We start from the raw sequence: 16467 nt of genomic DNA, 5'->3' as shown, positions 1-16467 counted from the left end.
ATCTATTAATCCTGGCAAAAGTATTTGACTGTAATAAACTGTTCTCTAATTTCAGACTAAGTACAAAGAAGTTGTGAAAAAAAAAGTTCTAAGTGCTTGTACGTGCAGATGCCAGCCACCATAGATACTGTGTTTGCGAAAGAAGTTTCACAGATTCAGAATGAGGTATAATGGTGTAGTCTGTTGTTACTAACATATTATGCCAAATAAGTTCTGCGTGCAATATAAGGAGCGAGTTGAGATGGCACCAAGTGTGCAATATTAATACTATACTCAGCATTGTGAATATCTTTAGCTGAAGGGCTTGCTGTCAGTAATTTAATTCTTAGATTCACATTAAGTGCAGTAAGTTCACATTGTGCCACTTGTATCAGAAAGAACTAAGAGCTTTCAATCACTTACCACAACCCCTCCCTGTTTTTGAGGATTATTCAATATTACATCCATTCAAGTTGTGGTGTAATTTTATCATTTTGTGTCCCAATTTTTTTCATTATTTTACTCCATCAAAATAAATTATAACATTGTGAGAAACTGAATATGATTTAAAATGTCTGCAATCCAAAATGGGGAAAAAGGGGAGTTTTTAAAAGATATTAACATTTAGTGTGTTATTTTTATCCCTGTTTAGATTCTACTAATGTGTATTTTTTTTCTTATTAGAAACAATATAAGCAGAAATATGATGCAGAGAAAGGAAAATCACACTATTCTATCATGAAAGAACCACCGAATGTTAAATATGCAATGGAAGTCAGTAAACATCAAAGTGGTGTGAGTGGGTCTGCATTTTGTTCATATATACGTTCAAGTAATACTTTGACAGAAGAATTGCGTTTTGATAAACAAGTTAAGTTACAGTCTACTTAACCTACTCTTGGGAAATAAGGCAGGTCAGGTGACTGAGGTGTCAGTAGGGGAGCACTTTGGGGCCAGCAACCAAAATTCTATTAGTTTTAAAATAGTGATGGGAAAGGATAGACCAGATCTAAAAGTTAAAGTTCTAAATTGGAGAAAGGGCAATTTTGACGGTATTAGGCAAGAATTTTCAAAAGCTGATTGGGGGCAAAAGTTCGCAGGTAAAGGGACGGCTGGAAAATGGGAAGCCTTCAGAAATGAGATCACGAGAGTCCAGAGAAAGTATATTCCTGTCAGGGTGAAAGGCAAGGCTGGTAGGTAATAGGGAATGCTGGATGACCAAAGAAATTGAGGGATTGTTTAAGAAAACGAAGGAAGCATATGTCAGGTATAGACAGGACAGATTGAGTGAATCCTTAGAAGAGTATAAAAGCAGTAGGATTATACATCAGGGAAATCACGAGTGCAAAAAAAGGCTTTGGCAAATAGAGTTAAGGAGAATCAAAAGGGTTTTTACAAATATATTAAGGACAAAAGTGTAGCTAGGGGGAGAATAAGGACCCTCTAAAATCAACAAGGCAGCCTTTGTGTGGAGCCGCAGAAGATGGGCCAGACACTAAACGAGTATTTTGCAAGAGTGTTTACTGTGGAAAAGGACATGGAAGATCAAGAATGTAAGGAAATAGATGGCGACATCTTGAAAAATGACCATATTACAGAGGAGGAAGTGCTGGATGTCTTGAAAAGCATAAAAGTGGAGAAATCTCCAGGACCTAATTAGGTGTACCCTAGAACTCTGTGGGAAGTTAGCGAAGTGATTGCTGGGCCGCTTGCTGAGATACTTGTATCATTGATAGTCACAGGTGAGGTGCCAGATGATTGGAGGTTGGCTAATGTGGTGCTACTGTTTAAGAAGGGTGGTAAGGACAAGCCAGGGAACTATAGAGCAGTGAGCCTGATGTCAGTGGTGGACAATTTGTTGGGGAGAATCCTAAGGGACAGGATGTACATGTACTTGGAAAGGCAAAGACTGATTAGGGATAGTCAGCATGGTTTTGTGCAGGGGAAATCATGTCTCACAAACTTGATTGAGCTTTTTGAAGAAATAAAAAAAGAGGATTGATGAGGGCAGAGTGGTAGATGTGATCCAAATGGACTTCAGTAAGGCGTTCGACAAGGTTCCCTATGAGAGACTGGTTAGCAAGGTTAGATCTGATGGAATACAGGGAGAACCAGCCATTTGGATACAGAACTGGCTGAAAGGTAGAAGACAGAGGGTGCTGGTGGAGGGTTGCTTTTCAGACTGGAGGCCTGTGACCAGTGGAGTGCCACAAAGATTGGTGTTGGGTCCGCTACTTTTCATCATTTATATAAATGATTTGGATGTGAGCATAAGAGGTACAGTTAGTAAGTTTGCAGATGACACCAAAATTGGAGGTGTAGTGGACAGTGAAGAGGGTTACCTCAGATGACAACGGGATCTTGATCAGATGGGCCAATGGGCTGAGAAGTTGCAGATGGAGTTTAATTTAGATAATTGTGTGGTGCTGCATTTTGGGAAAGCAAATCTTAGCAGGACTTATAGACCTAATGGTAAGGTCCTAGGGAGTGTTGCTGAACAAAGAGACCTTGGAGTACAGGTTCATAGCTCCTTGAAAGTAGAGTCGCAGGTAGATAGGATAGTGAAGAAAGCGTTTGGTATGCTTTCCTTTATTAGTCAGAGTATTGAGTACAGGAGTTGGGAGGTCACGTTGTGGTTGTACAGGACATTGGTTAGGCCACTGTTGGAATATTGCATGCACTTCTGATCTCCTTCCTATCAGAAGGATGTTGTGAAACTTGAAAGGGTTCAGAAAAGATCTACAAGGATGTTGCCAGGGTTGGAGGATTTGAGCTATGGGGAGAGGTTGAACAGGCTGGGGCTGTTTTCCCTGGAGTGTCGGAAGCTGACAGGTGACCTTATAGAAGTTTATAAAATCATGAGGGCATGGATAGGATAAACAGACAAAGTCTTTTCCCTGTGGTGGGTAAGTCCAGAACTAGAGGGCCTAGGTTTGGGGTGAGAGGGGAAAGATATAAAAGAGACCTAAGAGGCAGCGTTTTCATGCAGAGGGTGGTGCGTGTATGGGATGAGCTGCCAGAGGATGTGGTGGAGGCTGGTACAATTGCAGCATTTAAAAGGAATCTGGATAGGTATATGAATAGGAAGGGTTTGGAGGGATATGGGCCGGGTGCTGGCAGGTGGAACTAGATTGGGTTGAGATATCTTTTCGGCATGGACAAGTTGAACCGAAGGGTCTGTTTCCATGTTATACATCTCTATGACTCTAATCCTGATAGTCTGCACTGGCCCTCTGAAGAGCATCCCACCCAGACCCAACTTCCTACCCTACTCCTGTAATCCTACATTTCCCATGGCTAATCCACCTACCCTGCATATACCTGGACGTTGGGCAATTTAGCATGGCCAATCCATGAAACCTTCACATCTTTGGTCTGTGGGAGGAAACTGGAGCAGCCAGAGGAAACCCACAGAGGCATGGGGCGAACGTGCAGACTCCTGGTGTGTGACACAACAGTGCTAACCATTGAGCCACTGTGCTGCCCTCAACATTTTACTTATAGAAGTAAAAAGAGTGGTTTGAACTGACTGCATGTTTGAAACATTCCAAAACATAGACATGTAATGGAGAATTTGGATGTAGTAAGTTGCCAGAAATAGTCTTCAGTAAATAAATAAGTCTGTTGATTGTCGATGAAACATTCCCTCTTCCATTAGGTTATTTGATAGGATTATCAGTGATGACCAGAAGAAACAGAACAATTAAACTGGTTTCAACTTAAAATCTAATCCAAAGGATAAAATCATAGGCAACGAGTTATGTTTTCAGCAGAGCATAGAAGTATCAGATTTGATTGCATACTAACACCTAAACAGACTGACTTAAATATGAAAGGCCAGATGGAATACAGTGTGCCAAATTATTCATTTTGTAGACAAAATAAATCGGAATGTTTTCAGATTGCCGAGATACTGGTAAATAAGTGATTTTAGAGGGAAAATGATGATCTTGTAAATAAATTGTAAAAGGTTAACATAGAGGTACAGCAAGAAATTAGGTTTGGTCACATTCCTAGAACTCCCTGTAGAATGGCTTTGTAGGTCTATCTACAGCAAATGGACTGCAGCGCTTCAAGAAGGCAGATCACTATCACCTTCTCCAGGGCAACCAGGGATGGGCAAGAAATGCTGGCCCACATCTCACGAGCCAATTAAGAAAAGGCACATGCTATATTGCATTTAGACAAGGAGATGGATTGTGAGAAGTTGCACTATGATTAGACTGGGCACTAATCAACTGGAGAACTGAGTGTTGTTTGGCCCCTTTACCCAAGGACAGATATGCTTAGATCAGAGGAAGTGCAGCAGAGATTCACTAGGTTCGTTCCTGGGATGAGGATAGATCCCCACAAGGTTTCTATTAAATTGAATCTAAAATATCTACTAGTAGTTTGTGTGCCTCATGGTAGAGGCAACATGATTATGATAGATGAGGAAAGACATTTACACATGATTGGAACCCAACCCAAACAAGGGGATTACTCTATGAAGAGTAATTTTGTAAGAAAGGCCTGTACTCTGGGAGTTTAGAAGAATCTGAAGTAATCTAACTGAAAGACATAGAACTAAAATTTCTGGAAGAATTCAGATCCAACCTGTAGGGCAGAAAGTGAATTGAACATGTTTTCCTGGGACACCAAATTGCGGTCATGATACCTCTGCAGGACAGTGTCCATCCTCCAACAACTGCCCAAGCTAAAAGGTAGGTCCCGAAGCTTGGCAGGGAATGAGGAGATGGCCATTGTGCACCAGCAGTGCTGTTGCCATGGGGAGCTACTCTGTTCTCCTGTAGTCCATCTCCAATGGGCCAGCAAAGCTCAGCCCGTGGACCTCTTCAGGTTCTTTACAAACTAAATGATGTTGAATCTAAAACTTGGAGTTCCAGTCTTGCAGTAAGGGTCAGCCATTCAGGACTGAGATGAGAGGAAATTTCATATATCTGAGGATTATGCACCTCGAATTCTTTACCACAGAGAGCAGTGGATACTTAGTCATTGAGAACAAATCACTGTATATTTGGATGCAAGGTGGTATAGGAATAGTGTGGAAAGGTGACATGGTGATAGATCAGTTATGATCCTGTTGAGTAAGAGAACAAGCTTGAAGAGCCAGATGGCCTACTCCTTTACTGATTTCTTGCATTCTTATGAGTGTGATCCCTGAGTCATACAAGTCTTTTCTATTTTCACAATGGCTAGATAAAAAAAATCCTTTCTTTAACATGCACACGGGCATATTCAAAGGAATATAGGCTTGATATTTGCCAGCCTTGTAGAGACATCTTCAGGAGCTGTGGCCATAGGTTGGTATTGACTTGGAACTTTAGAATTTACTGCAATGTGATGAAATCCCAATATGTCCCTGCCTGTGTCGATTTGCTTTGAGGGGAGCTTCCAGAATCAGTGGTTTTTGCTGGTGGTCAAGTTAGGCAACTGAAGGGACAATTAACACATATTCTGATAGGGCAGTGAAACTTTTACAGCACACAGGCCTCCCACTGTCTTGGGAACCTGGCAATGTAACAAAAATGGCCTCACACTTGGTGATTAGAGCACAAAAATATGATTTTGAAGATTTGAGTTTTCATGATCAGAAAGATTGCAACCTATATCTGTTGTCGTAACTGTTTCCCTTCCATACCAATCTCTGAGAAGATTCAGGCTATTGATGTAATTTTGACCTTTAGATGAGGGCCTTTAATCTCTGGTGCCTGCTTTCTGACTGTTGTACAATGCCTTTGCTTTTCCGAGTGGTGCTGTTTACTGTCCCTCTGGTTCTGCATCCATGTACTACATATCATCTCTAATTATGCAGGGAAGACAGAGGCAGCTGACTAATTGACAGTAAAATTAAAAATCAATGAGCATGTTACCGAACCCCACAAACTTAGGATATGCACATGGCCCTGATGTGTGGTTCCCATAATCCACAGGAGAACTCAGTCTATGACTATTTCATACTTGGAAAGATTTTGGAAGTTTCATATGCATTTCTAAGTAATTCTCATTATTCGGTAGTACAGAACTTGAGAATTGATGAAAAAGCCACATTTATGTTAAAATGTTTTGTTTTGCACTCATTCAGACAATTGACAAGAATATCATTGTAAAGGAATTCTTGCAGATTGTCTTGATGAGTGCAAGATGTAAAGATTCCACGAAATGTGTGCGTTTTTATTTGTAAATAATTATTTGGAGATGGATCAGGACTAAATTCAAGAGAGGGAGGAGCAACGTTATTCATGTTCATTATCATCTGGAATTTTTCAAAACACCTTGCAGCTAATGACTGACTTTTCAAATAATGCAGCAGTGGCACGTTGTTTTTCCTGTCTTCACATTGACAGGAAACAATCCTAGCAAGCATTGTTTAAGATGACAAATGTGTTCTTTAATATAGGTGTCACTGTTAATAGAATAGCACAAAGTCTTTTGTTTATCTTGAACTGTTTGCCACTTCAGCTTTTTGTGTTAATGAAATGAACTTTCAGCTAGTTTTCACAAGGTCAGCATCAATGTCTTCAGCAAACATGAGCACCATTGGAAAATAGAAGGTGACATCTTGAAAAGTGTCCATATTACAGAGCAGGAGGTGCTGGATGTCTTGAAATGCGTAAGAGTGGATAAATCCCCAGCACCTGAACAGATGTACCCTAGAACTCTATAGAAAGTTAGGGAAGTGATTGCTGGGCCCCTTGCAAAGATATTTGTATCATCGATAGTTAAAAGTGAGGTGCCGGAAAACTGGAGGTAGCCAAACGTGGTGCCACTATTTAAGCAAGGTGGTAAGGAAAAGCCAGGGAGCTATAGACCGGTGAGCTTGACATCAGTGGTGGGCATGTTGTTGGAGGGAATCCTGAGGGACAGGATTTACATGTATTTGGAAAGGCAAGGACTGATTAGGGATAGTCAACATGGCTTTGTGAATGGGAAGTCATGGTTCACTAACTTGATTGAGTTTTTTGAAGAAGTAACAAAGAGGATTGATGAGGGCAGAGCGGTGAATGTAATCTATATGGACTTCAGTAAGACATTTGACGAGGTTCCCCATGGGAGACTGGTTAGTAAAGTTAGATCTCAGTGAGCAGTGGTGTACCACAAGGATCGGTGCTGGGTCCACTACTTTTCATCATAAATATAAATTTAGATATAAACATAGGAGGAATAGTTAGTAAGTTTGCAGATTACACCAAAATTGGAAGTTGTTTTGGACAGCGAAGAAGGTTACATCAGCGTATAATATGGGATCTTGATCAGATGGATCGATGCTCTGAGAAATGGCAGATGGAGTTTAATTTAGATAAATGTTGCATTTTAGAAAAGCAAGTCTATATACTTAATGGTAAGGTCCGGGGAGTGTTGCTGAACAAAGAGACCTTGGAGTGATGGTTCATAGCTCCTTGAAAGTAGAGTTGCAGGGTAGTGAAGAAGGAGTTTGGTATGCTTTCTTTTATTGGTCAGAGTAATGAGTACAGGAGTTGGGTGGTCATGTTGTGGCTGTACTTGACATTGGTTAGGCCATTTTTGGAATATTGGGTGTAAATCTGGTCTCCTTCCTATTGAAAGGATATTGTGAAAGGATTCAGAAAGGATTTACAAGGATGTTGCCAGGGCTGGCGGATTTGAGCTATAGGGAGGGGCTGAACAGGCTGTGGCTTTTCTGCGGAGTGTCAGAGGCTGAGGGGTGACCTTATAGAGGTTTATAAAATCATGAAAGGCATGGATAGGATAAACAGACAAGGTCTTTTTCCTGGGGTGGGAGAGTCCAGAACTAGAGGGCATAGGTTTAGGGTGAGAGGGGAAAGATATAAAAGAGACCTAAGGGGCAACCTTTTCACACAAAGGGTGGTACGGGTATGGAATGAGCTGCCAGAGGAAATGGTGGAGGCTGGTACAATTACAACATTTAAAAGTCATCTGGATGGATATATGAATAGAAAGGGTTTACAGGGATATGGGCCAAGTGCTGGCAAATGGGACTAGATTAGGTTAGATATCTGGTCAGCATGGATGAGTTGGACTGAAGGGTCTGTTTCCATGCTGTACATCTCTATGACTCCGTGACTGTACACTTGAGGTATATCCAAATGGACATGGTGGCTGCTTCCTGGAGCTGGGGAGGATAGAAAAGAGCAAATGGACATACCCTTTGGCAAAGCGTTATTAGATGCAGTGGAGCTTGTTGGTTATTAATGAATGGAACGCCATGTAAGATTCAGATAAAGTCAACAAACAAATATATTTTGCATGATTCCATGAGTTGATTTATGGAAGAATTTATGGTAAGGTAATGATTTTGATTATGTAGAATTTATAGTCCGTAGTTTATCTTGCCTTGTCTGATTGCATAAGACATGACTCTGAAGAGGTCATTGCTCATGTTACATTGGCTCTGTTGATTGGATTGATGTTGCACCCAGCCTGGGTGAGTGGAGGTAAGGAGTTCTGCTGAAGCTTGCAGAGGGAGCGGATATATCTGCAGCAGTTCCTTAAGGTCCTGTTAATTATGCCTGACTAAATGTAGTTGCGTTTATTGTTGTCCTGTAGTAAATCTTTGTGTTATGTATGAATAGTGCCTCTTCTGTAGACACTTCTCTACCACTAATCACCAGTTAGGCCCAAAACACAGTAAAAGCAAAAGACTTGTGGCAGCAAACCACCTCAAACCACATACTGATAGAGGTGGCAAGCACCACAAGGTGCCAGCAGTGGTGATCTGAGAAAATGTCAGAAGATTGGTGTAGTGCAGATCAGACCCTGAGACTCTTAAATATAATGCAAACTTGGCACTTTTATTACTAAACATGGATTCCCCAAAACCCATGACTTCCATAACCTTTCAGGATGTTTTTCGCTCTGACACCTTCACAACCTTCTGCTTCTGGCCCCTTCTGTGATTTCTAAGATTCTCAGAACTTCTCCACAGCCCTGACTGTTTGGAGACTGCTACTAGCAATACCTCTGCTATTATGGAACTACTCACTCTGCATTAATTTGTTTACAGCATCTTTTCTCTCTCTTTGTGTTGGTCAGAAAACTCAAGTCAATAAACACCCTTGCAATTATTTTCCCAGGTGGCTTGCTGGTTGCTTAGTTAAAATCACATGACTTATTGTAAATATTGTTTTGAACTTACTATTCAAAATGACTTTCTGATGTTTGAAACATACAAATCTAACCTTCACAGAACTGCAAACTCAAATTCAATTTTCCTCAGCTTGGAACCCACGTATCTGAAAGACAGTGCATTACGAACTTTCTTCACATCATGCAGCTAATCCTGTTGGACTTCCTGGAATGTTCTAATATAAAACTTCCATAGTGAAGGAAGCTATTGATTTCACTGTTGAAGATTTTGCTTGGCTTAGCATCCACTGCATTTTGGGAGAGATTTCCAGATTTCTAGAACCCATTTTGTAGAATAAAGCGTGGTGTTATTGAAAAGAGAATGCATTGTTGAAGCTTTTTCACTTTGCACTCAGTCAGATACAAAAATGTCAAATTTCAAAATAAACAATAATTTGGACTGTAGGGAAATGAATATTGATTGATTGGCTGACATCTCAATTCTGGGTGCTATGTTCCCATAGCAAATGCTTTGGACTTCCTGTGTCCCCCTGTGCTTCAGCTTAATTCAGAAAAGTTGCAAATCTTGTCATGTTCCTGTTTCCTAAAAAGGACCGGTCATTACATGCAATTAGCAGTATGTGTAAGTGAGCTACATTGCAAGCCTGACTGATAATCTTGAATTGTTACTAGTATAATTCTCGTCACACTTGATTATTCAGCAATTGCTATCCAGTCATGGAAACACACAAAACATTAAGCATTATCTTCTGAGTTTTACAAGCATAGGCTGTTTGAGCACAGTTAGTATTAAAACAAAAAGCCTATGCCCTTGGCTCTGTCCAAGGCCCCAAAGGATCCTTCCCCATCTGACAGAAATTTACCTGTACTTCCACACACATTATTCACTGTATCCATTGCACCAGATGTGGCCTCTTCTACATTGCAGAGACAGGACACCAACTTGTGGATCGTTTCAGAGAACATCTCTGGGACAACTGTACTAACCAACCCCACCGCCCTGTAGCTGAACACTTTAAGTGCTCGTCCCACTCTGCCAAGGACATGCAGGTCCTGGGGCTCCTCCATTGCCAAACCCTAACCATCCAATGCCTGGAGGAAGAATGCCTCATCTTCTGCCTTGGGGCCCTCAAACTGCACTGGTTCAACATGGATTTCACCAGTTTCCCCATTTCCCTGCGACCCACCTTATCCCAGTCCCAACTTTGCAACTCAGCATCACCCTCTTGAATGGTCCTACCTGTTCATCTTCCTTCCCACCTATTTGCTCCACCATCCTCTCTGACCGATCACCTTTCCCCTCCACCTTCATCTACCTATCACATTCCCAGCTGCCTTCCCCCAAACCCCACCCCCTCCCATTTATCTCTCAGCCCAGTTGGGCCACCAGTTTCATTCCTGATGAAGTGCATATGCCCAAAACGTCGACTTTCCTGCTCCTTGGATGCTGCCTGACCTGCTGTGCTTTTCCAGCACCACACTCTTCAAGTCAAAAGAACTTGCTGATTGCTACAATCTGCAAAATTGTTGGAATATACTGTCTATATAGCTGGCATCACCCTGGCACTCAGATTCATATACCACATTGCTTATTTGTGTGATAGGCAGAATGACTTTTTAGCTTTACGAGCACTAGCTGGTATATCAGTTCTACCTAACTACTACTTTGCTAAACCTCTCTAATGTTTATTTAAATTATCAGATTATTTATCTTTCAACCCTCATTGGATGAGAAGAACTTTCTTCCAATTAAATATTACGAAACTGACTTCATAGTTATTAAGTCTATTCATTTCCTTGGCAAAAATCTGTGATTAAACCAATCTCTTTACAGTCTTCTTGTCACGTGTGGTCCTAAGATAACAGATTTCAGTGAGGATAGGCCTGATAGCTGATAGGAGCTTACAAGAGACAGCTAGAATATGAAGATATGTTGGAGGTTTATATTCAGTGTAGCTGATGTGGCCACAATAGAAGCTACTGAAGAAATCACAGTTTGATGTGGATGAGAATTTTTGCAGCTTGCGGATGAGTTAGCAGTACTAGCAGACATGACACTCTTTAGCACAGTCATCATATTAGATCATAATCGCATAAGCAAAGACTACTGTGCGAGACTCTTAATCTGATTTGTGAATATCATACATTGATAGACTGAAATCCAGAAATAGTAGCAAGACTTTTATGGAATCACAGTAGCCCCTTTCATTGGCCAGAAAGCCAGAGGAAAACCGACACAGTTTGTCTTTGGAGTCCTGGGCATCATTTCATATGCACAGGCAATTAAGAGACAATCTTGACACAATTATTTGTGATAGAATTTGTAGTTATGTGGAAAAAAGTGGGTTGATTAGGAAGAATGCCGCTCACCAGAGCTGTGAGAAAAGTACTGAGACACTTGACTTTCCTTGTAGAGATTAATGATCTGGATCGTGGTGTGCAGGGGAATTTTGAGGTGTAGAACTCCAGATGGATGTAGACAAGTTGGTGGAGTGGCTGGATTGGTGGCAGATGATGTTCAGTGCAGGGAAAAGTGTCGGGTGATGCATTTTGGTAGGAAGAACATTGAAAGACAACATAAAATAGTGGGTTCAATTTAAAAAAAAGAGTAGTAATAACAGATCATTGAAGGAGGTCGGCGAGGTGGAGAGAGCAGTTAATAAAAGCTTAGTGTCCTTAGCTTTATTAATTGGGGCATAGAGTACAAGAGCAAGAAGTTGATCTTAAACTTGTATGAGATGTTTGTTCAACATCATTTGGAGTATTGTGTATGAGTCTTGGTTCCACTTTGGTGGAAAGATATGAATGCATTCAGGGGATGTAGAAAGGGTTTACAAGAATAGTTCTCTGGATGACAAATCTCAGTTATGAGGATAGATTGAAGAAATTTTAATTGTTCTCCTTGAAGAGAAGAAGGTAAGAGGTGATCTGATAGAGGGTTGTTAATAATGCATGGGCTGGGTAGAGTAGATAGATTGTGACTGTTCCCATGTCTGCAAGGAGCAAGAACAAGAGAGCATAGATTTGAAATAATCCAAAAAAGATGCCAGGATGAGGTGAGGGAAACCTTTTTCACTCAGTGGGCAGTTAAAATCTGGAATGCACTGCCTGGAATGTGGTGGAGGCAGATTCAATTGAGGCATTCACAAGGGCATTAGATGATTATTTGAATCATGATAGTGTGCAAAGGGATGAGGAGAATGTAGGAGATTGGCACTAGTTAATGATGCTCATTTGAAGAGTCAGAGCAGACAGTAGAACCAAATAGCCTTCCTCTGTGCTGTAACAATCCTGTGATTAGCTGTTTGTCTCAGGGCTCTTAAAGGGCAGGAATCTGTCCCTAGAATGGCCATTGAGTCAGATAGCTGGCTTCCCTTACATCCCAACAGCACAGGGGAAGGCAAGGTTGCTGCAGTGTCTACAGCAACAATGGCGGAAGCCTCAAAGGATGTAAGGCAAGTGAGGAGGGACTTGGTCTGTGAGCCATTGAGCCCCTGATTAAGAAGGCACTCACCCTGAATCTGCCAGAGGACTGTCTGTTCATTTCCCCACTGGAGAAGTGTCCACCTACCACTGTAAAGTACCGGTATCTGTGGCCATCCAATACCTTTTCTTGCCATTGGTCCCAGTGGTGGGAGGAAAACAACAAGTGTGCCAACTTCCCATCATCCCACTTGCTTTTTATTCTCCCCACCATCTTCCAGCTCCATCTCCCAGCCAGTTCCCGGGGGTCCTATAAAAATCCTGGCCAATGAGTTACTTGATTTCTGATTTGCGCTGATGTCATCAAAATGTTGAACATTTCTGACCTTTTCTACTCTGTTCTTTTCTGCCTTGTCCATGAAGTAACAGCATCTTAATATAATAAGTAAAGACTATTTAGCTTTCAAGACTTGGCAATCAAGGAGGGTTGGAGGGATATGGGCTGGGTGCTGGCAGGTGGAATGAGATTGGGTTGGGATATCTGGTCGGCATGGACGGTTGGAACGAAGGGTCTGTTTCCATGCTGTACATCTCTATGACTCTAATTATTTCTGCTGATTAAATTTACGTATTTACAGGAACCTCTGCTGATAATACTGAACTACATAGTGATGTGTGAATGGTACCAAGAGTATTAGGTCCACATATATGTAACATCCTACATTGTTCTTTTAAGTTTCAATTTACATTAGCTTTTGTAAGGTAAAAATATAAATTTTGTTGGGAGTAAACTGAGTAATTAGTTTCTTTTTATGAGTAGGTATTGTACAAGAGAGATGCTCAACAAATGCACAGTTATACACAAATTGTCGACAGGCCAGACATCAAAAAAGCGACACAAACTGCCAAGCTGGTTAGCAATGTAAGGACTTGTTTTTGAACTTGTACTTAACGTTTCTTTCTTATGTTTTTTTTTTGGTTTGGGTGTGGCTGAAAGAAAACTGATTGCAAAAGTTTGTCATTGAGGAAGACTTTAGTGTATTAGTGTGCTGTCCTGGATTTTCTTTAAGCAGCATTGACACAGCACTGAGGCTGTGGTCCAGTTAGCCACAATGATGGCTTACCACATGGCCAACCTCAGTGCTGTCTGTGCTCATTCTATTTTTTTTGATACCTGCATTATAAAGTGCTGCACCTAGAAAAACTTAACTATAATTTTAGATTGCACATTATCTTTCTCCATTAATAAAAATATAACCAAATGTTTCATTGTGACCCAAGCTGCTGGCGTAATTATTTATTTGGTCCATAACATTTGTGTCTCTGTAAAATTCATTTATTACTGTTTTTGAGCTGCAGTTAACAGCATCAATAAGGTTGAATGGCTGTTTATGGTGTATTTGGATTTGCAGAAGGCTTTCATTAAGGTCTGCATGGAATGCTTTTCAGAGAGTTGGTGCAGAATCAATGGGCCAAATAGCTTCTTTCCATGTTGTAGGGATTATGTAATTCTATGATTTTATGATAAGGTTAAAAGAATATACGTGCCTGAGCCCATACAGGTGTTCAGTGAGATTGTGAGGTGGGGATGGGGGTTGAAAGGCGTTCAAAGGAGCTTTTCATTGGCAGCTCACCTTAGGTTGTGATAAGCTCCTGCCAATTCCACTACTGGTAAAATGCAGCAATAGAGCCAGATTGTCAGGAAGCCAATCCTGTGTGACTCCCTGGTATTTTGCTGCCTAACATACACAGCACCCCTCCTGCCTCTCAGTGGCCTGTAACATCAGAAACATGCATAGTGTCATCTTAACCTGCACTGTGACGTCTTGTGTAATATTGGCACTGAGACTCCATTGGAAAACTCCTCTGATAGAAACAGTGTACTACAGCAGCAATCACTCACCAGCAGAGCTGAGGGAGGGATAATAATGTTCTCAGTCCAGGCCACTTGTTGCTTCTATAGGGACACTCAACTGAATTAAATGTCTCTTGGTGAATTATTTGGCCAGTGTTCAAACTTCTTGACATTTAGAGCTCCAGTGATGAAATCCATCCTGCTGAGAGTTGCTGGCCAATCAGAGGCAGACATTTAGACCATAGAATACAACTCCCAACCTCCCTTCAGCCATCTGACATTGTCAATATTCAGGAGAATGAGGAATCAGAAAGAGACAGGGATGAAGCTCTTTCTCGTTTATGGTGACAACTACAGAATTACTAATTTCTCACTTTCATTGAAGAAGTTTAATCAAGTTTTTTTGAACATTTTTTATTAGTTTTATATTAGTTTTTTAACATCTTATTTCATCTTTTTTAATAAACTTGACATAATACGTTCTGCTTTATAAATATGGCATGAGTATATATCTTCTATTTGGCTTATTTCTGCTTGTTAAAAATGAGCACAAATTCCAAAAAAAAGGCAGTAATATATGTGAGAGATGAATTTTGCATTCTCCACTGGATAATTTGTGCATCTGTTATCAGTAACTTCATCAATATCTCTAGTGAGAGGAAGCCTAGATTATGGATCATGTGATGTTCATAAAATGGGGCTTAATGTTGCTGGGAAAGGATAATGCCATTAAATGTGATACCTATTCCAATCAAACTTATAAGGCAAATCATTTAGTCATCCATAATGTTTATTTTGTACTTTGTTTAGCATTTATTAACTCATTAGATATTAAACAAGAGAAAAAGATTGGATCTATATCGCATGCCATGTTACATGCACTTAACAACCATGATATTGCTTTTGAAGTGTAGTTTCCATTATACAGACAAGAAAATGTTGACTGCAAGGTGTTACAAATGGCCAAATAACTTATTTTGGTGAGTTTGGGAAAAACTGTTGACCTAGAGACCATGCAAACTCTATGTCTCCTTGATAGATTCCAAAACACAATTTGGATCCATCTGTGAAGATAGATGGGGTCCTCAGCTTACAATCTCACCTCAAAATTGCATTTTGGACAACAAGGCATTCTCATACTATGACACAGTATCATCTGCCTTAGCTATATACATGACACTTTGAACCAGTAACCTTACAAACCAGAATTAAGAGTGCTATCAAGCTGGCAAGCTACTTTTGAAAAAACGAACATTATTAGAAATGAGTTTTTTTTCACATTCTGATCTTTTTATCTCGCTCAGAGGTTTTAGTTTCCAAAGTCAAATACTTAAGTGTGTCTGAATGACGAAAGAAATTATAGTAAACTAGATCCAATATAATTTTCACATACAGTTTATGAAATTTACTCAGAATTACTATTATAATGATTTTAAAAAATCCATTATATTAATTAGCTGCAATGTTTAATGCTTTTTGTGCAGTAATAAAATCAATAATCAGCTTGAAGCGAACATGATGGAATAAAGTCCCAGTGGAATGTGAAAATAGACTTCAGCTGTTAGTCAGTTGTATAATTATTAAAGTATTGCAGTTTCATTACTTAATTGATAAAGCCATGAACTCATAGACGTAGGACCAAAGTCATAGCTGCCTTATTCTCTCATAGTTTATCACCTAGACTGTCGTCTTAATGTGACAATATGTCAGTGAAGTGAAAACCTGTAAAAAAGATTGTTACTACTCACATGCTTTTTGTACTAATCCTAGGAAAATTGTTGTATCTGTGAAGCATAATATAGTCACAAGCTGTAGTGCACCATGAAGTCAATTTTACTTGAATGTGAAAATTAGATTGGTCAGCATATTATGGTGGATGTTCACATTGAAGTTTCAATGCTGTGTGGAAATTCTTTATCAGGGTTACAGAATTAGTTCATTGCAAGAAATCATTCATGTCCATTCATTGGCAGAGACAAGGAAATGTCATCCTAAATAATCTACAATTCCATCAGTGGGCAAACAGGATATTGTTGTGACTAAATGTAATAAAGTATTGATTTTAGATAAGTAAACAACTGAAGAGATTTCAATTAAATGCAAATTTACATTTACATCTTAAA

At 40.1% G+C, this 16467-nt stretch overlaps 2 protein-coding genes across 3 annotated transcripts in view; both read left to right on the top strand.

Moving 5' to 3' along the window:
• nebl (nebulette) overlaps positions 1 to 16467 on the top strand; it is a 339083-nt gene that overhangs the window by 246790 nt on the left and 75826 nt on the right. The gene's annotated exons all lie outside the window — the stretch shown is intronic.
• The window catches only part of LOC140480197 (nebulette-like), a 32943-nt gene that overhangs the window by 3598 nt on the left and 12878 nt on the right, over positions 1 to 16467 (top strand). Inside the window, 4 exon segments of the mRNA XM_072574924.1 lie at positions 56 to 80; positions 83 to 165; positions 664 to 774; positions 13310 to 13411. Coding sequence (XP_072431025.1) covers positions 56 to 80; positions 83 to 165; positions 664 to 774; positions 13310 to 13411 — 321 coding nt within the window.

Source organism: Chiloscyllium punctatum, chromosome 8 (assembly GCF_047496795.1).
Source record: "Chiloscyllium punctatum isolate Juve2018m chromosome 8, sChiPun1.3, whole genome shotgun sequence".
NCBI classification, from domain to species: Eukaryota; Metazoa; Chordata; class Chondrichthyes; order Orectolobiformes; family Hemiscylliidae; genus Chiloscyllium; species Chiloscyllium punctatum.
The sequence above is the reverse complement of the archived record's forward strand: the minus strand, read 5'-3'. Positions and strand labels throughout refer to the sequence as shown.